At 43.6% G+C, this 24,864-nt stretch overlaps 1 protein-coding gene across 1 annotated transcript in view; it reads right to left on the bottom strand.

The window, feature by feature from the left end:
• LOC112262021 (kinase D-interacting substrate of 220 kDa B) overlaps positions 1 to 24,864 on the bottom strand; it is a 98,769-nt gene that overhangs the window by 54,982 nt on the left and 18,923 nt on the right. The window contains 15 exon segments of the mRNA XM_042330149.1: positions 4,460 to 4,622; positions 6,045 to 6,189; positions 8,392 to 8,480; positions 8,848 to 9,088; positions 12,437 to 12,577; positions 12,799 to 12,984; positions 13,142 to 13,242; positions 15,130 to 15,281; positions 15,428 to 15,593; positions 17,470 to 17,649; positions 18,013 to 18,177; positions 18,999 to 19,176; positions 22,040 to 22,138; positions 22,306 to 22,404; positions 23,209 to 23,307. Of these exon segments, the coding sequence (XP_042186083.1) occupies positions 4,460 to 4,622; positions 6,045 to 6,189; positions 8,392 to 8,480; positions 8,848 to 9,088; positions 12,437 to 12,577; positions 12,799 to 12,984; positions 13,142 to 13,242; positions 15,130 to 15,281; positions 15,428 to 15,593; positions 17,470 to 17,649; positions 18,013 to 18,177; positions 18,999 to 19,176; positions 22,040 to 22,138; positions 22,306 to 22,404; positions 23,209 to 23,307 (2,204 nt within the window).

The raw sequence follows: 24,864 nt of genomic DNA, 5'->3' as shown, positions 1-24,864 counted from the left end.
GTACTGAGCCAGGCCTGTGCGTGTACTGCAGGGGCATTCTGGCATAGACAGGGCACCAGATGTCAGACCCAGGACCCGGTCCGGCTTGAAGGACTGACCAAACAACACTTTTCAAGCTAAAAATCCAATTGGAGCTCCGGAAATAGACTCCCTGAGGATCTGACTGGGCTCAAACTTCCCCACAGATCCCGGATACCGACAGTCGGAAATCTCTACTCGTGTTCTTTTGTGATCGCCAAAATAGTTTCCATTTGCTGCTTTCCGGAAGCTTGCTTTTTTTGGTGAGATGCTGAACATAACATACCACTCTCGAGTACTGATCTGAAGATATGTATTCCTGGTCTGAGAAAAACCCAAAAGAGAACCCAGCAGCAGTTATTCATCAGTACAACGACCAGAGGGACCCTGATTCACATCTCTATTAAAAACTGAAATGAGAAGGCTGCTTAGAGCCTTTTACACCACACAGACTCTCAAGACTCTAATTCAATTTGATCAAAACAACAGTAATAGGCCATCTTAATTCAAATAGTAAACCTGACAGCTAGAAATACTGGAATTCTCAGAAACACGTCCGTAAGTGTGTTAGGCAGTCACTGTACGCTGGCTCGCAAGTGAGACAAATATGTTGGCCGTTGCTGTGTGTGTGTGAGTGTGTGTGTCTATGTGAGACTGTGGTTTGGGGCTTTTAACTATTTTGATAGCCTGTTGGTGATTACAGGAAAGCACAAAGCATGTGTCTGAGAAGTCAGACATGCTACGTTTACGTAAAACTGTTACTGAGAAATAATCATTCTGTTGAATATTTTTTGCAAAAGGACATTGTGACAGTTACACAGAACAACATGACTAACATGACTAGGCTATATAGCTAATATAATAAGACTATAAAATACACTGACTGTAACAAACATTAGGAACACCTTCCTAATATTGAGTTACACCCCCCCACCCCCTATCTGCCCTTAGACCATTCCATTCGTCAGGTCATAGACTTTACAAGGTGATAAAAGCCTTCCACAGGGATGCTGGCCCATGTTGACTCCAATGCTTCCCACAGTTGTTTCAAGTTGACTAGATGCCCTTTGGGTGGTGGACCATTCTAGATACACACAGGAAACTGTTGAGTGTGAAAAACCCAGCAGTCGCAGTTCTTGACACACTCAAACCCGTGTGCCTGGCACCAACTGCCATGCCCTGCCTGGCACCAACTGCCATGCCCTGCCTGGCACCAACTGCCATGCCCTGTTCAAATGCACTTAAATATTTTGTCTTGCCCATTCACGCTCTGAATGGCACACATACACAATCCATGTCTCAATTGTCTCAAGGCTTAAATATCCTTCTTTAGCCTGTCTGTTACACTTCATCTACACTGATTGAAGTGGATTTAACAAGTGACAACAATAAGTGATCATAGATTTCACCTGGTCAGTCTATGTCATGGAAAGAGCAGGTGTTCCTAATGTTTTGTACACTCAGTGAAAATCACATCACTGTCTTCCAACGACATGCTGCTCTCTGTGGCCTACATGGGCTGCAATAAACCTTCCAGAGAGAGAGAGCACTCTGCAGAGAGAGAGAGAGCACTCGGTCTTATGACTGAGATGTGGAACGACAGTTGACCTATGAGGAATTGACTCACCCCACATACACTTCAGCAGTAATCTATTCACTTATTAGACGCTTTGGGGAAATGAAGCGCTCTAGTGTAGACCACTGAGCATCACACCTCTCCCCAGTCATGTTACACTCCAATGAAAACTGACAAACCCTTCATGAGGGGTAAAGATAGCCGTAAAGATAGTTTATTTGATTATGCCGTGAACAATTATCTAATTGGCGGTTGAGCAGAAGAGGACGTGCTGAGTTTTGGTTGAGAGAGAGGACGCTGTGTTGACCTGACCACAACGCCACCGTAAAAACAAGAAGCCGCTATCTGGTCCTCCAGGGAGACAGGGGCCTGAGGTTGAAGTGAGGCAAGCGACAGTCAAGAAAGACAGGGAGTGTGACTCACCCGGCTATAAAAAGAGAATGGGAGCCTAGACGACGCGTCGCATTAGAAGAGGTGCTTCGGGGAGAGGAAGAAAAGAGCAGTGAGAAAGAGAGAGAGAGGGAGAAAGTGAGAGGGAGAAAGAGAGAAAGAGGGAGAAAGTGAGAGGGAGAAAGAGAGAAAGTGAGAGGGAGAAAGTGAGAGGGAGAAAGAGAGAGGGAGAAAGAGAGAAAGAGGGAGAAAGTGAGAGGGAGAAAGAGAGAAAGAGGGAGAAAGTGAGAGGGAGAAAGAGAGAGAGAGGGAGAAAGAGAGTGAGAAAGAGAGGGAGAGGGAGAAATAGAGGGGGAGAATGAGAGAGAAAGTGAGAGGGAGAAAGAGAGGGAGAAAGTAAGGGAGAAAGAGAGGGAGAAAGTAAGGGAGAAAGAGGGAGAAAGTAAGGGAGAAAGAGAGGGAGGAAGAGAGGAGAAAGTAAGGGAGAAAGAGAAAGTGAGGAAGAAAGCCTGATCAGTGGGGAGATCTCTCCAGATAAGGGCCGCTTGGCTCAGCGTGGTGTCCAAGTTGGTTTGGTGCTTCCTTTCATCACTTACCACCATTCCAGTGGCCATTTCATACGCAGCGGCAGTCACGTTTTGGAAACAGACAGTGCATTGACGGACAGTGCATTGACGGACAGTGCATTGACGGACAGTGCATTGACGGACAGTGCATTGAGGGACAGTGCATTGACGGACAGTGCATTGACGGACAGTGCATTGACGGACAGTGCATTGACGGACAGTGCATTGACGGACAGTGCATTGACGGACAGTGCAATGAGGATAGCCTAACATGGCCATTTTAGATGATACCTGCAGGTCAAACTCTTTGCTTAGGATTCCTTCTAAAGCACAAGCTTATTATACAGCACAAGTCTATTACACTCTGAGGAAGACGTCAGCTTGATGTTGAAACGCCAGTCACCTGCACGCATCCTGAACAATGGACTAAAGTGAGCAAATAAGAAATGTATCTCTGCCTTGTTTTTTTGAGTGCTCCAACTCCTCTGCCTCGAATTAGTCCTTTTGGAAGTTTTTTTTGGTGAGCTCTTTTATTGGATTTGTGTCGCTGTTGTGGAGCACCTTTCTTTGTCTGGAGCAGCAAGGAGGCCTTCCTGAACTGTCCTTTAGATGCGCTGCCTCATATATATTTGTCCAGAGCCATTTATTTGACCAGAAGCTCAGTGAAGGATGGGGATGGAGGGGGAGTGGTGATGACTGTGTGACACTGAGTGCCGGTGACACTTCAGCGCCCCAGGAATCCTGGGCGCTAGTGTATTGTGACAGAGTGGCAGAGTGCAACCTTTAAAGGGCAGCTATTGATGCAGAACAGCTCCAACCCTAATGACTCAGACTATGTGCCGATTCCCTTCCCCTTGTCCACACTCTCATGCCTAGTTAACCAGTCGCTGGCTGTGCTTCATACACTCTCATGCCTAGTTAACCAGTCGCTGGCTGTGCTTCGTACACTCTCATGCCTAGTTAACCAGTCGCTGGCTGTGCTTCATACACTCTCATGCCTAGTTAACCAGTCGCTGGCTGTGCTTCATACACTCTCATGCCTAGTTAACCAGTCGCTGGCTGTGCTTCATACACCATCATTTAAATCAACATATTAATAATGATATGCTTCTTATTTCAATGCATTCAGCTACGTGATTCGAATACAACGTGGAAATTCAGTCTATTTAGTGGTGTTCAGAGAAACCTTCGGGTGTCTACTACTAAATGATGTGGTGGTTGAAGTGGATATGAAGATCCTCTGCTGCCCTCTACTGGTCAATATGATTTTTTCTACTGGTTTTCAAATTAACTTTCTTTCATTGTCCAGTAGCCAAAAAGCACAATCCTAGTCATATTAGCAACCCATGCTAGTTGTTGCATCTTTAGATGCCTCTTTCAAAATGTCTAACATATATTTTCATCTGTCTCATGAAACCGCTTGTATGTGCGTTGTGATTTTGACAAAGGTTTTTCTGAAAATTGCATTATGGAACGCTACCTTGTGCGCATTGCTGCGCTTATGTGTGAAGAAATAATAGTTTATCAACACTGGAAGCTAAACGTTCTGTTCTGTTGCATCAGACTCATTGTTTAAAAAAATATATATGTAGCTTTGGCCTACTGGTTGTATGAATTTGGGATCTATAGTCCCACAACTGTTTGTTAGGAATGGCTCATTTCTATCTCGTACAGAACGACAAGCTGACCAATAGAATAGGTACACGTTTCTACTATGGGGGATAATAGATTGACAGACTAGTGAGCACGGTCGACACCCAATGCATATGGGGTCCGGTCAACTTCTCAAACGTCTGGAAACACTGGCGTGTGTGGTGTAAAAGGAACCTTTCAGTAAATACTCTTCAACATCTGCTTGTGTGTGTCTGCCTGTGCATACAGATGTGCAGATGTGTGTGTGTGTACGTACCTCTCGTAGATGGTCTTCAGGGTGACCTGGTCTGAGATGCCGTCGGTCTCCTCCAGGAAGAGGATGAGCCAGGAGGTCCTGTAGGGCCACTCCTCCGTCATGTTGATCCATGACGCCAGACGGTCCCAGTTAAAGATGATATGATTGGCCCTCAGCAGACGACCTGGACATATCACACCCAAATGAAAAGTCAGGGAGAGTTTCTCTACGAGTGGAGGGACTCTGTGGACAGGCTTTTGTTCCTGCCCTGCTGTAACACACCCAATTCTACTAATCAGTGACTCATCAGGACTAACTTGATTAGCTGAAGACATTGTGTTAGAGCAGGGCTAGAACAAAATCATCCACACCAAGAAGGTTGGCCTCCCCTAAGCGACTAATAACGCTTTCTTTCTGATTTGGTCCTGCCGTACATACCTACACGTATGCTACGGTCACAAGACGCAGGCCTCCTAATTGTCCCTAGAATTTCTAAGCAAACAGGTGGAGGCAGGGCTTTCTCCTACAGAGCTCCATTTTTATGGAATGATCTGCTTACCCATGTGAGAGACGCAGACTTACCCATGTGAGAGACGCAGACTCGGTCTCAACCAAACAGGAAGGATATAACCTCGAGGTTATATCCTTCCTGTTTGGCCCTGTCCGGGGGCGTCATCGGATGGGGCCACAGTGTCTCCTGACCCCTCCAGTCTCAGCCTCCAGTATTCATGCTGCAGTAGTTTATGTGTCGGGAGGCTAGGGTCAGTTTGTTATATCTGGAGTACTTCTCTTGTCTTATCCGGTGTCCTGTGTGAATTTAAGTATGCTCTCTCTAATTCTCTCTTTCTTTCTCTCTCTCTCAGAGGACCTGAGCCCTAGGACCATGCCTCAGGACTACCTGACATGATGACTCCTTGCTGTCCCCAGTCCACCTGGCCGTGCTGCTGCTCCAGTTTCAACTGTTCTGCCTGCGGCTATGGAACCCTGACCTGTTCACGGGACGTACTACCTGTACCAGACCTGCTGTTTTCAACTCTCTAGAGACAACAGGAGTGGTAGAGATACTCTTAATGATCGGCTATGAAAAGCCAACTGACATTTACTCCTGAGGTGCTGACTTGATGCACCCTCGACAACTTCTGTGATTATTATTATTTGACCCTGCTGGTCATTTATGAACATTTGAACATCTTGGCCATGTTCTGTTATAATCTCCACCCGGCACAGACAGAAGAGGACTGGCCACCCCTCATAGCCTGGTTCGTCTCTAGGTTTCTACTTAGGCTTTGGCCTTTCTAGGGAGTTTTTCCTAGCCACCGTGCTTCTACACCTGCATTGCTTGCTGTTTGGGGTTTTAGGTTGGGTTTCTGTACAGCACTTTGAGATATCAGCTGATGTAAGAAGGGCTATATAAATACATTTGATTTGATAAGTGCCATGGTGATAGGACGCCCCTCTGCCCTTGGGTAATATAAAGGTCATAGGTCATCTAATAGGAGATGTGTTACCGGTATGGCTCAGTTGGTAGAGCATGGAGCTTGCATTGCCAGGATTGTGGGTTTGATTCCCGAGGCCACCCATATGTCGGCTAAATGGCATATATTACCTGTGACAGACACGATGTTGAGCAGCCTCCTCATGGTCTGGGGGCTGATGTCACTGAACCAGTCCTCAGTGACCAGCAGCTTGGTCAGGTCAAAGGACATCTGTCTGGTGACGGTCCTCTGAATCTGCCTCCTGCGGTATGTGTCCTACACACAGAGGAGACCTCAAATTAGCCTAAAGACAATCTTTAAACTATTTGTAAATGCCCTTGGTCTTTCCACAATCCGTAGTTTTTATATAATTAAGAGTTGACCTTGTCCGACCTGTCCTATGCTCAACGTTTTAAGTGACCCTGTGACCGAGTGGGTGACCATCTCATGATGGCATCATCTCCCTGTGCAGTGTACCATGTGACCATGTGTGTGACCTCTAGTCTAATTCTCCTTCCCACACTCTCTCTATCCTTCCTTATTTCACCACTCCACCCATCCCTCACCCACCAACACACAAGGGCATCTGTTCCTGAGCCCAATCAACTGGGAATGTCCCTTGTCGGACACAGAAATGCACTGTGTGCTACTGACATAGATCCATCAGATAGGAGAGGAGATGACTGTTTTTCTCATTTTGTCCACAGTAAGACAGTAACTTTCAATACACAGTTTGACAAACGTGTATTTGGATCCCCACTAGCTGTTATAATAGCAACAGCTGCACTTCTTGGGGTCCACTGTAACGTATACGCAGGGAGTCAGGAAGCAGGTGTAGAAGGTGAGTTTAATCACAAGACACATGAAGATAATAGAAACAGTAGCAGCGTACTGAACGTAAACAGAACCAATACTGCCTGAAGACTGACGTTACTGAGGGCTAAAGAAAGGGAGAGTAATCAGGGTGATGATGAAGTCCAGGAGTGCATAACGATGGTTGCTAGGACCGGTGGTTAGTAGACCAGAGCAGTAGGAGGCGTGACATCCACACAGTGTTGTGCGTGTGATTCATTAAACTATGAGGCTACATATCACCTCTTATCTGGATTTCTCTAAGTTCAAACCGTGTGGAATGCAGGACAACAATAGGTACTGATTGCTGAACAGTACAGCAGTGGCAACCAGAGGAGAAAGCTCCTCTGGTCACAAGCCTTCAGAACATCACCATCACTAAGCTGACTTTGACCTCACCGGTAGAGAGAGATAGTACCAGTATGGCCAGTAATGAGTCAGTACTGGATCAGTAAGGAGGAGAGAGACTAGCTCTTCTTTGATTTTAACTTAGATGTTTTGGACATGCTCAAAAATGGAAAATGATTGGTGAAAATTAATAGTATTATAGTTTTATTGTTAGTCTGGTTATTCAGAAAAAAACTATCAGGAGCAATTGTTGAATTTTGATCATGAAAAGCCACTGTGATAGTTGGAATCTTTTCTCCCAAAAAAGCAAGCTAACTTTGTTCACATCAGGCTAACTTTGTTCACATCAGGCTAACTTTGTTCACATCAGGCTAACTTTGTTCACATCAGGCTAACTTTGTTCACATCAGGCTAACTTTGTTCACATCAGGCCAGAGCCGAGCCCCCATCTTGTTTACAAGCCTGAGCTGGCCTCGCCTGCCTCCCATGACATCTTGTAAAGATAGACTCGACTAAAGATCCACAACTCTGCAATTAAGCAGCTGAGAGACAGAAAGCTTTTGTTCTCCCTCCATCCTCCTTCCTTCAATCCTTTTTATCTCCTCTTGTAAAGAGAGCCCCTCACTGCTTCCTGGCAACCAACGAGAGGGCCAACAAAAAGAAGCGTGCGCCGAAATAAAAAAGGACCCAATAAAATAACAAAAAAAGAAGAACAAAAAAAGAAAATAAACCAGGCGCCCAAACAAACAAACAAAATGGGAAGGAGGCAGAGCCACTTAGCCTCCCACCGGCAGCCGGGACACACTGCTGCTCCTCCCTGCCATTAGGTAGTGTGGAGTCGCAGCAGGAAGGATAAACACACGTTGCATCAGAGGCTCCTCCACGACGGAGACACAGACACTGGCTTGTTTGCTCCCGACCTCCTCCATCCCTCTTTGCTATGTTCCCTACAAGGCTGGAGGAAGCTAGCTAGGCCCCCGTGCCTGTGGGTTTTGGTGCATCATCTCACCCTTTCTATGTTAGTCTTCTCCATCTGTGTCTATCAGGTATTTCACTGAGCTTTCATTTCCAGGACAGACGACCAATCTGCTCATGCTCCTTGTTGAATCACTTGTCTTTGTGCCAGAACTCTGCAGGTAGAGACCTCTAGAGCACCTCTGCAGGTAGAGACCTCTGCAGGTAGAGACCTCTGCAGGACCTGTGCAGGTAGAGCCTGGTCCAGCCTGGGCATGAATAGCGAGGTAGGAGAGAGTGTGGTGGATGGCTGTTAGAGCTTACTCTGCGGTTGAGGGCCGTCTTGCTGCCAAACTTGGCCTGATCCCCCAGACTGTTCGAGGATAGCTTCCTGTCCATCTCATCATGCCATCCTGTGAAGAGAGAAGTGGAAAAGGAGAGAAAGAGGAGTTGAAAGAGAGAAAGAGAATTAGGACAATCAAGGATGTCTCATCACAACACCTGATATAAAGAATCAACCTATTCAGTGAACACATATGATTCCTATGTCCTACTGAATCATAGCAAGATAGAATGTTAGAGCCGTAACCCCATGAATCCCATAGTGTGTGTGTCTGTGTGTCTGTGTGTGTGTGTATATATATATATATAAAAATGTGCACCCCTTTGGGTCCCCAGGACCAGGAAACACTGACCTATGTGGGTGTATGCATACAGGCTTTTGTGTGTTTGTGTGTGTGTGCATTCCTGCAGGCCTGCCTATGCATATGTCTTGCATACCCTCAGGGTTGACCAGGTCTCCGTTGGGAGTGGGGGCGGCCATGCACAACTTCCTGGTGGTGCTAAGACTTCGGCTGTTGAGAAAGACAGGCAGGTGGACGATGTTCCTCATGTAGTCGTGGCCGTTGATGTTGGAGTCCCTGAGCACGCTGTTCAGGTTCTGGTTGATGGCCTTGATGATGATGTGGGGGTCACTGGCAAAAATAGAGATGAAGGGGCCTTTGGAGAACAGCACTCTCACCTGGTGGAGGGAGGGAATAGCAAGAGGATTTATGACCAGGACCCATATCCACAAAGCCTCTCAGAGTAAGAGTGCTCATCTAGGATCAGGTCCTCATCTGACCACATAATCTTATTCATTACAATCTAAAACGTTCAACTGATCCTGGGTGCATTCACTACAGTGCTCTTCTGTGGTGTGATAAAATGATGGAATGATAAAAGCCTGAAATCCATTGAGCATGAACCTTGTGTGTCAGGTTTGTAGTGTCCTATTAGTGTGTTCGTACACACGACTGGTGAAAACTACTCAACATCAACTTCTTAATATCTGTCAACTGCGGCCATCATTTGTAGTTTCTTGTTAGTTTGTGGGCTTCTGTTGATCACATTTCTGTTAATCACATTTTGTTTCTTAAGGAGCATGCAACAACAATTCCACTGGGGGACTCCCTACTACTAGTCTCTCTAAATGAATGTGGTGAGACCTGATGGAGGACAGACAGTACACACACAGCGGGACTTTCCAAGCTGATGATGAGAGACGTCGTCCAGGTGTCACAGGATCCTGACCCTCGGGGTGTGTGTGTGTGTGTGTGTGTGAGCGCAGCCAAACAACTATCTGATTATACTGAGTTTGTCCCTGTAATTCATTTATAGCTGATCATCACTCGTTCTGTACCTCTTCCAACCCCTCCTATTCATATCCATGTACTCATTATATGAATATAGCGCTGTTATATCATAAATCTATCTGCATTAAATGGAAAAATATTTAGTTCACCGAAAAATTCAATTTGCTAATATTCGCATATAAATGAGAAACAAAAAGATGAGAATTTAAGAGGGCCTCGTTGGTTCATTTGTGCCACAAATGGGGCTTTTGAGTTAGCTGGGAAGGAGGCACTGGTTCGTTCGCACAGAAGATTTCATTAGCGCACAGGAGGCTGTCAAACTACTAGGGGATTACTTGTCCCCAAATAATAACATTTAGCCGGAGGAAATTCTATTACTCCAGCTGGGAAGAGGAATTTGATCTAAGTGGAGCCTTTAAAGGGGCAGAGCGATAAAGGGGATGGCTACTGTATATGTGCTTTGTGTCCATAGTCAATACTATTTGTACTTTGTGAAAGAGGCTTTAAAAGGTAAATCGTGGTAATATGTTATTTTACGACACTGTAGGAACTTTTCCACATGTGTTTGACTTTGGTGCCAATGACTACTTACCAATGAGTCATGGTAATGACTTAACCCTGGGTGGTTATGGGTAATGACTTACCCGTGGGTAGTTATGGGTAATGACTTACCCGTGGGTAGTTATGGGTAATGACTTAACCCTGGGTGGTTATGGGTAATGACTTAACCCTGGGTGGTTATGGGTAATGACTTAACCGTGGGTAGTTATGAGTAATGGCTTAACCCTGGGTGGTTATGGGTAATAAATTAACCCTGGGTGGTTAAAGGTAATGACTTAAAAGGTACTACACACAGGATCTTTTTTTGAATTTTTGCATTGTAACTTCATATATCTGTAGTAATAGTGGAATGGTAGTGTTTCACATTATTACTTACCTGCCAGTGTTGTGATTGGCTGTGATATTCACCTATTGATTTGTCCTGCCGGAGCTGCATCTGTTGTCAAAATGGGAAAGTTGTTCTGACTTTGTGGCTGTGCTATCTAGTGGAAATAGCTCTGTCATTTCCTAGTTGCAAAAATTCTACACCGTTTGCTCAATTTCAGTTTATGTGAGAAAACAAGCACTGACTAGTGTAGGGAATTGTTGTACCATCTAAAATGCTGTTAAATATCTTTTCAATAACAGCAAATATCGTTTTTACAGATGTTTGAAGCTGGTGGACCAACACTGAAAGTAAACAGCTCAAGCTTGAGTCTCCACCATTTTACCGGGAAATGGGATACGGGGGAGAGGGGCGATCTGTTTTAAATGCAGCCTAGTACTAGGTGAATTGCAATATATTTCACAGCGATTTAGATGGTACAATGATTCCCTACATTATTCATTGCTTGTTTTCTCACACAAATCTAAATTGAACGAACAGTGTAGGAAATGACATAGAAATTTCCACTAGATAACACAAACACAAAGTCAAAACATCTTTTCCCTTTTGACAGCAGATGCCACTCTGGCAGGAGAAATCAATAGGTGAAAATTGCAGTCAATCACAACACTGGCAACTAAATAGTACTCTGAAACACTACCATTCCACTATTACTGCAGATTTATTATAGACATTTTCTGAAATTACAATGCAAAAATGTAATAAAAAAATCCTATGTGTTGCACCTTTAACCCTGGGTGGTTATGGGTAATGTCTAAACCCTGTGTGGTTATGGGTAATGTCTAAACCCTGTGTGGTTATGGGTAATGTCTAAACCCTGTGTGGTTATGGGTAATGTCTAAACCATGTGTGTTTTGTAATGTAGCCATTGTTACAAACAGACACACACAGCACAGGCACACACATTTACATGCTGACCACTACATCCACGAGCATTGCAAATAAATGTAGACATACATGTTATTCAGCCATTGCCCCCACACTGCTCGCGAGTGTCTGCATGGCCAGGCGCTAAAATAGAACTTGGTTCTATTTGTGACGCTCAACGCACACCAAGTCCGGCATCTCCCATCTCCTCATTGGTGTTTAGGAGCATATTACCCATGTGGGTGATTGAAAGATGAACTGAGATCCACACTCCAGTGCAGTTGGTTGTAGTAATGCACCTTAAAGTTGGTTGTAGTAATGCACCTTAAAGTTGGTTGTAGTAATGCACCTTAAAGTTGGTTGTAGTAATGCACCTTAAAGTTGGTTGTAGTAATGCACCTTAAAGTTGGTTGTAGTAATGCACCTTAAAGTTGGTTGTAGTGATGCACCGTAAAGTTTGTTGCCAACCGCCATATAAAGTCCAAAGAAGAAAAAGAAGCCTGAAGGAAGAGAGATGACGAGTTGGTTTACTGTTTTATCTGTGGATTAATTGGTCGGAGTAGAGGACCTTGTGCATTTCAGGTAAAAATAACAACCCAATGTTTATATCCCAGGACAAATTAGCTAGCAACAGCAAGCTAGCTAAATAGGACAATTTAGCTAGCAACAGCAAGCTAACTAAATAGGACAAATTATCTAGCAACAGCAAGCTAACTAGCTAAATTGACATGAATGTTTCATGCATTTTGACCTGTCCCCAAATTAATATAATTTATTCAGAGTTTGCTTTGATATTTCAATCTGCGTGTCCTGATCGCGTCTGGTGTGGGTGAACAAAATCAACTTGCGCACGATGGCATACCGGACGAATGCGCGCGTATACGGTTTGGTCAGCATGTTACACACACACACACGCACACACCGTGTCGAGCATCTGCAGCACTTTGTCCTGCTCGCAAGCGTCCAGGCCGTCGATGATGACCGTCATGCGGGTCTGGTTCTGGGTGAAACCGTCGATGGTCTTGGCCATCTTTGACATCAGCTCCACCTCCTGCTTCAACACCTGGCATGGAGAAACCAAACACATACACACACTCAATCAGTACACACTACATATTGTATTCAATAGACATACAGACATACAACATATGATTAGTTCTAATTAACAACACAGTTAATATCATTTTTTTAACATTGAGGTTTTAAGTGTCTAACATTATCATGTAACCAAACATCTGAGGAGTGAGACTGCCCCAGGAGAAATAATATGACTGTTTACACTACCTTCATGAAGCCCTCGCTCTTGAGCTTGTGCATCTTGTTGGCAGCACTGTGCAGCCTCTTCCTCTGAGAGTTGAGGACGGAGTCAGCCACCTGCCACCAAGTCCTGCAGTTCAACAGGAGGGCCAGGCCCACCACGCTGGCCATGGCAATCAGCACCGCGTTCACTGTCAGGTTGTCATGCTGCACCTTCATAGCAAAATAAACAAGTTCCACTTTCAAAAAGTCGTTTTCAATTATTATGACTTTTTATGTACAGGGGAATCATACACAGACCTAAGTCACACACAGTACTGCACATACTCAACATTTTTGTGTGTGTGTGTGTGTGTGTGTCTGTCTGTACCTTGAAGATGGCCAGCAGCGCCATGGCTGTGATCAGGCAGCCCAGAGTCACGACAAACAGCATGAAGCTGGGCACGCAGCACGTCTTCTTCCACTTCTTACCTGGGGGGTTATGCAAGCGATAATGCATGACAGAGTGTGCATTATTAGGACCTGGTACGATATCAACATCACAATACTCATTAGTATCGTGGAAAGGAAACGAAACCCGAAGCTTCTTTATGAAAACAGGCCTAAATGGTGGAAACAAACATCATTATGTTGTCATCCAGAGTCACATTTACATTCCAAGCTGTAGCACACAATATTTTACCTACAGCAGGTTTTTAAAGGACCATAGAGTTTGGTCTGCTTCGTGTTTACATTTTGCCATGGAAAAAATATTATAATACTGGTATCGGGGCAGCAGGGTAGCCTAGTGGTTAGAGAGTTGGGCCAGTAACCGAAAGGTTGCTGGATCGAATCCCTGAGCTGACAAGGTAAAAATATGTCATTCTGCCCCTGAACAAGGCAGTTAACTGACTTCCCTAGTTAAATAAAGGTTAAATTAAACAAAAATAAATAAAGACTCGTAACAGCCCTATGCATTATAGGGAAATAACTACGCCCTTCCAGTAGATAGACATGAGGCCAATGACAGCCACATTAACACTGACTGTACCCTGTACGCTACCTACATGTACAAATGACCTCCACTAACCTGTACCCTACCTAGTCCCTTTACACCTACCTACATGTACAAATGACCTTTACCCCTACCTACATGTTCAAATGACCTCCACTAACCTGTACCCTACCTAGTTCCTTTACACCTACCTACATGTACAAATGACCTTTACTCCTACCTACATATACAAATGACCTCCACTAACCTGTACCCTAGCTTGTCACTTTACCCCTACCTACATGTACAAATGACCTTTACTCCTACCTACATGTACAAATGACCTTTACTCCTACCTACATGTACAAATGACCTCCACTAACCTGTACCCTAGCTAGTCACTTTACCCCTACCTACATGTACAAATGACCTTTACCCTAACATGTTCAAATGACCTCCACTAACCTGTACCCTAGCTAGTCACTTTACCCCTACCTACATGTACAAATGACCTTTACTCCTACCTACATGTACAAATGACCTTTACCCTACCTACATGTTCAAATGACCTTTACCCTACCTACATGTACAAATGACCTTTACTCCTACCTACATGTACAAATGACCTTTACTCCTACCTACATATACAAATGACCTCCAAACCTGAGCTTGTCACTTTACCCCTACCTACATGTACAAATGACCTTTACTCCTACCTACATGTACAAATGACCTCCACTAACCTGTACCCTAGCTAGTCACTTTACCCCTACCTACATGTACAAATGACCTTTACCCTACCTACATGTTCAAATGACCTCCACTAACCTGTATCCTACCTAGTCCCTTTACACCTACCTACATGTACAAATGACCTTTACTCCTACCTACATGTACAAATGACCTCCACTAACCTGTACCCTAGCTTGTCACTTTACCCCTACCTACATGTACAAATGACCTTCACCCCTACCTACATGTACAAATGACCTCCACTAACCTGTACCCTACCTAGTCCCTTTACACCTACCTACATGTACAAATGACCTTTACCCCTACCTACATGTTCAAATGACCTCCACTAACCTGTACCCCTGCACATCGACTCAGTACTGGTACCCCCTGTATATCGCATTGTTATAGTGTTATTTTATTTTTTTACCTCAGTTTATTTAGTAAATATTTTCTTAACTCTATTTCTTGAACTGCATTGTTGGTTAAGGGCTTGTAAGTAAGCATTTCACGGTAAGGTATTTGGCGCATGTGACAAATAAAGTTTGATTTGATTTGGATTGGATTTGACTGTACAGGAAGTAAACTGTATAAGAGACAGGTAATAAGACAAGATTCTAAAGGATATCCAAAGTGGACACATAAGGTAGTACCTTGGTTCTCCTCGTTCTTGAACACCCTGAAGAGGCGGGTGGCCATGAAGCCAAACTCCCTCTCACAGGCGTCAGAAAGAGTGGCTATCATCTCTGCCATAGACGTCTCTCCTCCCACACTGGACAGACGGTTGTAGTCTGTGAACAGGAACCTGACACAAAGACACACACAAGGTTTCTTGAAAATACTATTTCTATTCAAGGCTGTACACATCAAGGTGTAAGTGTTTATGTGTGTGTGTGTGTGTGTATGTGTGCATACGTGTGTCCATCTGTGTGTGTCCTGTATGTGTATTACCTGACAGGCAGGGCGCGGGTGGTCTGCTCAGGCAGCTCGGGGGGGTTGACGAACATGAGTTTAAGAAGCAGCTCCAGGTAGCCCACCTGACGGGCCAGACGGGTACTGAGGACCCACGCCCAGTTCCAGTTCTCCCCCTCACGATGACCCCCATAGTACACCAACACTGGAGAGAGAGAGAGAGAGAGAGAGAAGAGAGAGAAGAGAGAAGAGCGAGAGAAGAGAGAGGAGAGAGAAGAGAGAGAGAAGAGAGAAGAGAGGAGAGAGAGAGAGAGAGAAGAGAGAGAGAGAGAGAAGAGAGAGAAGAGATAGAAGAGAGGAGAGAGAGAGAGAGAGAGAGAGAGAGAGAGAGAAGAGATAGAAGAGAGAGAGAGAGAAGAGAGAGAGAGGAGAGAGAGGAGAGAGAGAGGAGAGAGGAGAGAGAAGAGAGAGAAGAGAGAGAAGAGAGAGAAGAGATAGAAGAGATAGAAGAGATAGAGGAGAGAGAGAGGAGAGAGAAGAGAGAAGAGAGAGAGGAGAGAGAGAGAGAGAGAGAGAATACATCATATTTCTGATTGACCATCAGACTTTCACCCACCTATGTTGACATCCAGTGGCAAGAACCTTAAAAATGTAGTTTTATTTAATGAAACACTGTACAGCTGCTCAAAACTAACAGACCAATGGCGCCCTCTAGTGATATAATACGTGCAACTTTCCCTAACTGCAGAACACTCAGGCCAAGGCCGAAACTTCTTATTTGACGTATTCTACTGTATAATATTCTCTTCTGCTCCATTCTATTCTATAAACATCTCTACTCTACAAAATATTATCGTCTTCTGCTCCATTCTATTCTATAAACATCTCTACTCTACAAAATATTATCGTCTTCTGCTCCATTCTATTCTACTCTATAAACATCTCTACTCTACAAAATATTATCGTCTTCTGCTCCATTCTATTCTACTCTATAAATATCTCTACTCTACAAAATATTATCATCTTCTGCTCCATTCTATTCTACTCTATAAACATCTCTACTCTACAAAATATTATCTTCTTCTGCTCCATTCTATTCTATAAACATCTCTACTCTACAAAATATTAGCATCTTCTGCTCCATTCTATTCTATAAACATCTCTACTCTACAAAATGTTATCAAATTCTGCTCCATTCTATTCTATAAACATCTCTACTCTACAAAATATTATCATCTTCTGCTCCATTCTATTCTACTCTATAAATATCTCTACTCTACAAAATATTATCATCTTCTGCTCCATTCTATTCTACTCTATAAACATCTCTACTCTACAAAATATTATCTTCTTCTGCTCCATTCTATTCTATAAACATCTCTACTCTACAAAATATTAGCATCTTCTGCTCCATTCTATTCTATTCTATAAACATCTCTACTCTACAAAATATTATCATCTTCTGCTCCATTCTATTCTATAAACATCTCTACTCTACAAAATATTATCGTCTTCTGCTCCATTCTATTCTATAAACATCTCTACTCTACAAAATATTATCGTCTTCTGCTCCATTCTATTCTATAAACATCTCTACTCTACAAAATATTATCGTCTTCTGCTCCATTCTATTCTACTCTATAAACATCTCTACTCTACAAAATATTATCATCTTCTGCTCCATTCTATTCTATTCTATAAATATCTCTACTCTACAAAATATTATCATCTTCTGCTCCATTCTATTCTTCTATAAACATCTCTACTCTACAAAATATTATCTTCTTCTGCTCCATTCTATTCTATAAACATCTCTACTCTACAAAATATTATCATCTTCTGCTCCATTCTATTCTATAAACATCTCTACTCTACAAAATATTATCTTCTTCTGCTCCATTCTATTCTATAAACATCTCTACTCTACAAAATATTAGCATCTTCTGCTCCATTCTATTCTATTCTATAAACATCTCTACTCTACAAAATATTATCATCTTCTGCTCCATTCTATTCTATAAACATCTCTACTCTACAAAATATTATCTTCTTCTGCTCCATTCTATTCTAGTGTTTCTCACCAAAGAAGACATAGAGCAGGGCGAGGAGGCTGAGGGAGACGGCGATGGCCAGGCGGTGGGTGACTGTGAAGCCCAGGACCAGAGCTACAGAGCCACACAGCAGCAGCGTGAGGAAAACCACCAGCCAGGAGAACTGGAACAGAGGTTCAATCTGCTGGCCTGCAAAATTCTTCATCTCATCTGTAGGAGGGGGGGAAGCAGGTTACACATAAGAATAGGAAACTGCAAATGAGTCAGGGCCTTTAGCTGGTCCTGCCAAACACGGGGACCTACAAATGAGTCAGGGTCTTTAGCTGGTCCTGCCTAACACGGGGACCTACAAATGAGGCACTAAGGCAGAGAACTGGGACTGAGTAAAAATGAAACACATTGTCCAGGTAATGTCCAGAACTTTAATAAATAGGCTGACATGTTCACTTCAAGATTGATATTGTTGTTGTAGTAGTATTTTACTATTTTTAGATTAGCGCGCTTTGTGAAGCTTCAGCTGAAACAAAACAGTCGAAAACAGCCTCAGTGGTGTTCCTGGTGGTCCTCTCTTACCCTCCAGTTTCTTGAGCAGGAAGGACTTGCCGCTGCCCCACTGGGCGTACAGGCCCACACAGATAGGAGGCTGCATGGTGGGCTCACTGAGGATGTCTGCTAGGGCACTGCTGTACAGATCATACCCCAGCATGTCACCGTCAGACTCAGAAGGAGACAGGTGCTCTGACAGATAGGGGCAGGGAGAGAGAGAGAGAGAGAGGGAGGGGGAGGGAGAGAAGGGAACGGGGAGAGAGAGAGAGAGAGAGAGAGAGAAAGAAGGGAACAGAGAGAGGAGAGAGAGAGAGAGAGAAAGAAGGGAACAGGGAGAGAGAGAGAAAGAGAGAGAGAGAAAGAAGGGAACAGGGAGGGAGAGAGAGAGAGAGAGAGAGAGAGAGAGAGAGAGAGAGAGAGAGAGAGAGAGAGAGAGAGGGAGAGAGAGAAAGAAGAGAAGAGAGAGAGAGAGAGAGAGAGAGAGGAACAGGGAGAGAGAGAGAAGAGAGAGAGAGAGAGAGAGAGAGAAGGGAATGGAGAGAGAGAGAGAGAGAGAGAGAAGGGAATGGAGAGAGAGAGAGAAGGGAATGGAGAGAGAGAGAGAGAGAAGGGAATGGAGAGAGAGAGAGAAGGGAATGGAGAGAGAGAGAGAAGGGAATGGAGAGAGAGAGAGAAGGGAATGGAGAGAGAGAGAGAGAAGGGAATGGAGAGAGAGAGAGAGAAGGGAATGGAGAGAGAGAGAAGGGAATGGAGAGAGAGAGAGGGGGGAGTGTCAGTGGTCATAACTTCATTAATACCACAATTTATCCAAAATAAGAGTGAGCGAGCTAAACTTTCAGAGTAATGATTCATATTAACAGGTGACTTAAATAATAGCATTTGAATGTTATATTTTCTTTGTTACATTTTTCTTTCATAATAACAGGTTCATATTCAACACTAGAGTACTTCAACACTAGTTGACTATATCTGTTTTAATATGCATATCTTCATGATAAAGTATAATTTCTCACTGGCTCCAAATATCTGGGTGAGGATGCTTTTCTGGTGGGTGCAGTCAATGTTGTAAGGCGTCTCGCCGGCTTTGTTGGGGCGGTAGAGCAGGCGGCCATCTTTAGGGTTCCTCAGGAGGAGCTCAGCCAGCTTGCGGCTCCGCCCTCTGATGGCAATGTGAAGGGCTGTGTCTCCTTTCTAGACACAGGGAGAGAGAGATGATTAGAGTAGAGTAGAGATGATTAGAGTAGAGATAATTAGAGTAGAGTAGAGATGTTCAGAGTAGAGTAGAGATGATTAGAGTAGAGTAGATCAGAGTAGAGTAGAGATGATTAGAGTAGAGATGTTCAGAGTAGAGTAGAGATGATTAGAGTAGAGTAGATCAGAGTAGACTAGAGATTATTAGAGTAGAGATGAGTAGAGATGATATGATTAGAGTAGAGATGAGTAGAGATGATATGATTAGAGTAGAATGAGTAGAGAAGATTAGAGTCGAGTTGACATGATTAGAGTAGAGATGAGTAGAGATGATTAGAGTATAGTAGACATGATTAGAGTAGAGTAGAGATGATTAGAGTAGAGTTGACATGATTAGAGTAGAGATGAGTAGAGATGATTAGAGTATAGTAGACATGATTAGAGTAGAGTAGAGATGAGTAGAGTATAGATGATTAAAGTAGAGATGAGTAGAGTAGAGATGAGTGGAGATGATTAGAGTAGAGTAGAGATGAGTAGAGTAGAGATGAGTGGAGATGATTAGAGTAGAGTAGAGGTGATTAGAGTAGAGTAGAGATAATTAGAGTAGAGTGGAGATGAGAAGAGTAGAGATGAGTAGAGTAGGGGAGAGAGATGATTAGAGTAGAGTAGGGGAGAGAGATGATTAGAGTAGAGTAGGGGAGAGAGATGATTAGAGTAGAGTAGGGGAGAGAGATGATTTAGAGTAGAGAGATGATTACAGTAGAGTAGAGGAGAGAGGGGAGAGAGATGATTAGAGTAGAGTAGGGGGAGAGATGATTGATTAGAGTAGAGTAGGGGAGAGATGATTAGAGTAGGGGAGAGAGATGATTAGAGTAGAGGAGAGAGATGATTACAGTAGAGTAGGGAGAGAGATGATTAGTAGAGTAGGGAGAGAGATGATTAGAGTAGGGGAGAGAGATGATTAGGGAGAGAGATGATTAGAGTAGGGAGAGAGATGATTACAGTAGAGTAGGGGAGAGAGATGATTTAGAGTAGAGTAGAGGGGAGAGAGATGATTACAGTAGAGTAGGGAGAGAGATAGGAGAGAGATGATTAGAGTAGAGTAGGGGAGAGAGATGATTAGAGTAGAGTAGGGGAGAGAGATGATTAGAGTAGAGTAGGGAGAGAGATGATTAGAGTAGAGTAGGGGAGAGAGATGATTAGAGTAGAGTAGAGGAGAGAGATGATTAGAGTAGAGTAGGGGAGAGAGATGATTAGAGTAGAGTAGGGAGAGAGATGATTACAGTAGAGTAGGGGAGAGAGATGATTACAGTAGAGTAGGGGAGAGAGATGATTACAGTTACAGTAGATGATTACAGTAGAGTAGGGAGAGAGATGATTAGATGATTAGAGTAGAGTAGGGAGAGAGATGATTACAGTAGAGTAGGGAGAGAGATGATTACAGTAGAGTAGGGGAGAGAGATGATTACAGTAGAGTAGGGAGAGAGATGATTACAGTAGAGAGAGATGATTACAGTAGAGTAGGGAGAGAGAGTAGAGATTACAGTAGAGGAGAGAGATGATTACAGTAGAGTAGGGGAGAGAGATGATTACAGTAGAGTAGGGGAGAGAGATGATTACAGTAGAGTAGGGAGAGAGATGATTACAGTAGAGTAGAGGGAGAGAGATGATTACAGTAGAGTAGGGAGAGAGATGATTTACAGTAGGGGAGAGAGATGAGTAGAGTAGGGAGAGAGATGATTACAGTAGATGATTAGTAGGGAGAGAGATGATTACAGTAGAGTAGGGAGAGAGTAGAGTAGGGAGAGAGATGATTACAGTAGATGATTACAGGGAGAGAGATGATTACAGTAGATGATTAGTAGGGAGAGAGATGATTACAGTATGAGTAGAGTAGGGAGAGAGATGATTACAGTAGGGGAGAGAGAGAGTAGGGGAGAGAGATGATTACAGTAGAGGAGAGAGATGATTACAGTAGAGTAGGGAGAGAGATGATTACAGTAGAGATTACAGTAGAGGGAGAGAGATGATTACAGTAGAGTAGAGATTACAGTAGAGTAGGGGAGAGAGATGATTACAGTAGAGTAGGGAGAGAGATGATTACAGGGAGAGAGATGATTACAGTAGAGTAGGAGAGAGATGAGTAGAGTAGGAGAGAGATGATTACAGTAGATGATTACAGTAGAGGAGAGAGATGATTACAGTAGAGTAGGGAGAGAGATGATTACAGTAGAGTAGGGGAGAGAGATGATTAGAGTAGGGGAGAGAGATGATTACAGTATGAGTAGTAGGGGAGAGATGATTACAGTAGAGTAGGGAGAGAGATGATTACAGTAGAGTAGGGGAGAGAGATGAGTAGAGAGATGATTACAGTAGAGTAGGGGAGAGAGATGAGTAGAGTAGGGAGAGAGATGATTACAGTAGAGTAGTAGGGGAGAGATGATTACAGAGTAGAGTAGGGAGAGAGATGATTACAGTACAGTAGAGTAGGGAGAGAGAGAGTAGATGGGAGAGAGATGATGAGTAGGGGAGAGAGATGATTACAGTAGAGTAGGGGAGAGAGATGATTACAGTAGAGTAGGGGAGAGAGATGATTACAGTAGAGTAGGGGAGAGAGATGATTACAGTAGACTATAGAAACTTTACAGTTACACACAATGTGGATATATATTTGGCGGTCACATCAGACATAAAACAGTAACATCATTCAAATGTCAAGAACGTTTCACCTCCATTTAACTTTCCATCTAATAAGCAGTCTTGTGAAAAGCTAACTGACATCCATGAAATTCTTTGGCTTGAATACAGAACCTGTGATGATATTTGAAAGACATAGGCTCTATATGTTGTGTTTCTCCAGTACCTTGTCCACAGCAGCCACCTTGGCCCCTCTGTGCAGGAGCAGCTCTACTATCTCAATGTTCCTCATCTTGGTGGCTTTGATCAGAGGGGTCTCTGAATCCTGAAACACACATCATCATCATCATCTCAGACCTAGAGAATATAAGCAAGCAAAGGTTTATTTGCAACTTTAATGACTTGTGAAAAAAATTATTTTGAAACAAGGATAACTTCATCACGGTGAAGAATTTGTCATAGTGCAATGAAACAGCTGTGGCGGTTCCTTACCTTGGTGCAACTCTCAGTGTCCGGGTTGCACTGAAGGATGTCTCTCACCATGGTGCAGTTCCCCTTCTCTACCGCCCAGTAGAGAGCAGTCTTACTGTCCTGTTTAGCACAGTTGAGAACATGGTCGTATTCATTAAATCAATTCAAATGTTCTTTGTCACTTGCTTTTTAAACAACTGGTGTAGATTAACGCTGAAATGCTTACTTACGGGTCCTTTTCTAACAATGGAGAGTTAAAGATTAGAATCATGACAAGTGGAATAAATGCACAGCGAATAGCGACAGAAACAGGGAGGGACTACCTGAATATGCCCAATAAAAAAATGCTTGTTTTTGTTTTCCATTGTAAAACGTTTTGCTACAGTGTGCCCTAATGAATGGGACCAGTATTGGCATGATGATAGATCAAATAAATGTTAAAGGCCCAGTGCAGTCAAAAATGAGATTTTTCTGTGTTACATATATTTCCACACTGAGGTTGAAATAAAACTGTAAAATTGTTTTAAAAAATGATGATAATGCCCTTTTAGTGTAAGAGCTGTTTGAAAAGATGCATAAAACTTTTAGCCTGTTTTGGTGGGATGGAGTTTTGGCCTGCCTTGTGACATCACCCGGTAAAATTAGTTAATAGACCAATAAGAGAGAGAGTTCCAAACCGCTCTGCCAATAACAGGTTGTTTTCAGTTTTCAGTTAGACCACTCCCAGACGGTCCTATCTAAACTCTAGCTTGAGAAATTGCTCTTTGCTAAGAAGCTGTTTTTTGTGTTTTCAATTAAAATGGTAAAAAAAAAAAAAATCACAGTAAGGTACTTCATTGTTACCCAGAAATGATTTGATATGGAGATAGAAACGGCTGCATTTGACTTTTAACAATGTGGATGTGTCACATTAGAGACTCCTACCTGTCCCCTGACGTCAATGTCGGCATATTTATTCAGAAGGGCTCTGACGATCTCCACATGTCCTCCTCGCACTGCTCCAATCAGTACCGTCTCCCCACTCTGTGTGACACACACAGGAAACACCACAGGCTTTCACTACAGAGAACACACACTGAATCATCACAGAACAGAGGAGATAGACTATAGTGTAGAGCAGCTGATGATACTGTTACCATCAGCACATTTATCCATATATCATGACATTTATCATTCAGGTTGATTTAATCATGTCTAGACTCTACGCTGTGTATTGGCAGGGTTGTCAGGGCAACACTTCAGCTAATCTTTAGTGACTGGTGATGGTTGCCTACCCTGTCTGGTACGTTGACCCTCCTTTAAACTAACCATCTTTACCTACAGTATGTATCTCTTCCTATCTAGTCTATAGCAGTGGGCACCAACCTTTTCTGAGTCAAGATCCCTTTCACAGTCAAAAAGCAAACTGAGATCTACTGCTCAGATTTTATTTTTTTTACATGAAACTCACACAAACAGTTCTATAGGAATGAGGTTTCAGCAGTAGGCCTAATACATATCACAGCATATTGGCTATATGCCTGGCCTGACAATATTGTTAATCAGACCATATTAGATTTCAAAACTCGAGCTTTGATAACAGAATAGATCCGTTGGTTTAGCACTTGTGAGGCACTGTGGAGCATGCATTGAAATAATTAGTTTTTTTATTTTACTGGACTGATGGTGTTTGCATCTGATGGTCAACGACGTCAAATCAAAACATCCGTGATCTTCAGGTTGAAAAGTCAGAGCTCTAGAAAGATGCCAGAGTTTCCGACTTGAATTTCAAGTTGAAAACGATTTTTCGTTCAAAACGATTTTTCCCAACCGCCATTCACGGTCCCTGCTCTCTTCTTCCTTTCCTCTGGTGAGACTGACCAGAGAGGTGAGACTGACCAGAGAGAGGGGACACCGTCTTCTACCTGCTCTCTCCTTCCTTTCCTCTGGTGAGACTGACCAGAGAGAGGTGAGACTGACCAGAGAGAGGGGACACCGTCTTCTACCTGCTCTCTCCTTCCTTTCCTCTGGTGAGACTGACCAGAGAGAGGTGAGACTGACCAGAGAGAGGTGACACAGTCTTCTACCTGCTCTCTCCTTCCTTTCCTCTGGTGAGACTGACCAGAGAGAGGTGAGACTGACCAGAGAGAGGTGACACAGTCTTCTACCTGCTCTCTTCTTCCTTTCCTCTGGTGAGACTGACCAGAGAGGTGAGACTGACCAGAGAGAGGTGACAGTCTTCTACCTGCTCTCTTCTTCCTTTCCTCTGGTGAGACTGACCAGAGAGAGGTGAGACTGACCAGAGAGAGGGGACACCGTCTTCTACCTGCTCTCTCCTTCCTTTCCTCTGGTGAGACTGACCAGAGAGAGGTGAGACTGACCAGAGAGAGGTGAGACTGACCAGAGAGAGGTGACACAGTCTTCTACCTGCTCTCTTCTTCCTTTCCTCTGGTGAGACTGACCAGAGAGAGGTGACACCGTCTTCTACCTACTCTCTTCTTCCTTTCCTCTGGTGAGACTGACCAGAGAGAGGTGAGACTGACCAGAGAGAGGTGAGACTGACCAGAGAGAGGTGAGACTGACCAGAGAGAGGTGAGACTG

Source organism: Oncorhynchus tshawytscha, linkage group LG11 (assembly GCF_018296145.1).
Source record: "Oncorhynchus tshawytscha isolate Ot180627B linkage group LG11, Otsh_v2.0, whole genome shotgun sequence".
Lineage (NCBI taxonomy): Eukaryota > Metazoa > Chordata > Actinopteri > Salmoniformes > Salmonidae > Oncorhynchus > Oncorhynchus tshawytscha.
Note: the sequence above shows the minus strand (reverse complement) of the source record. Positions and strands in the feature narration are given on the sequence as shown.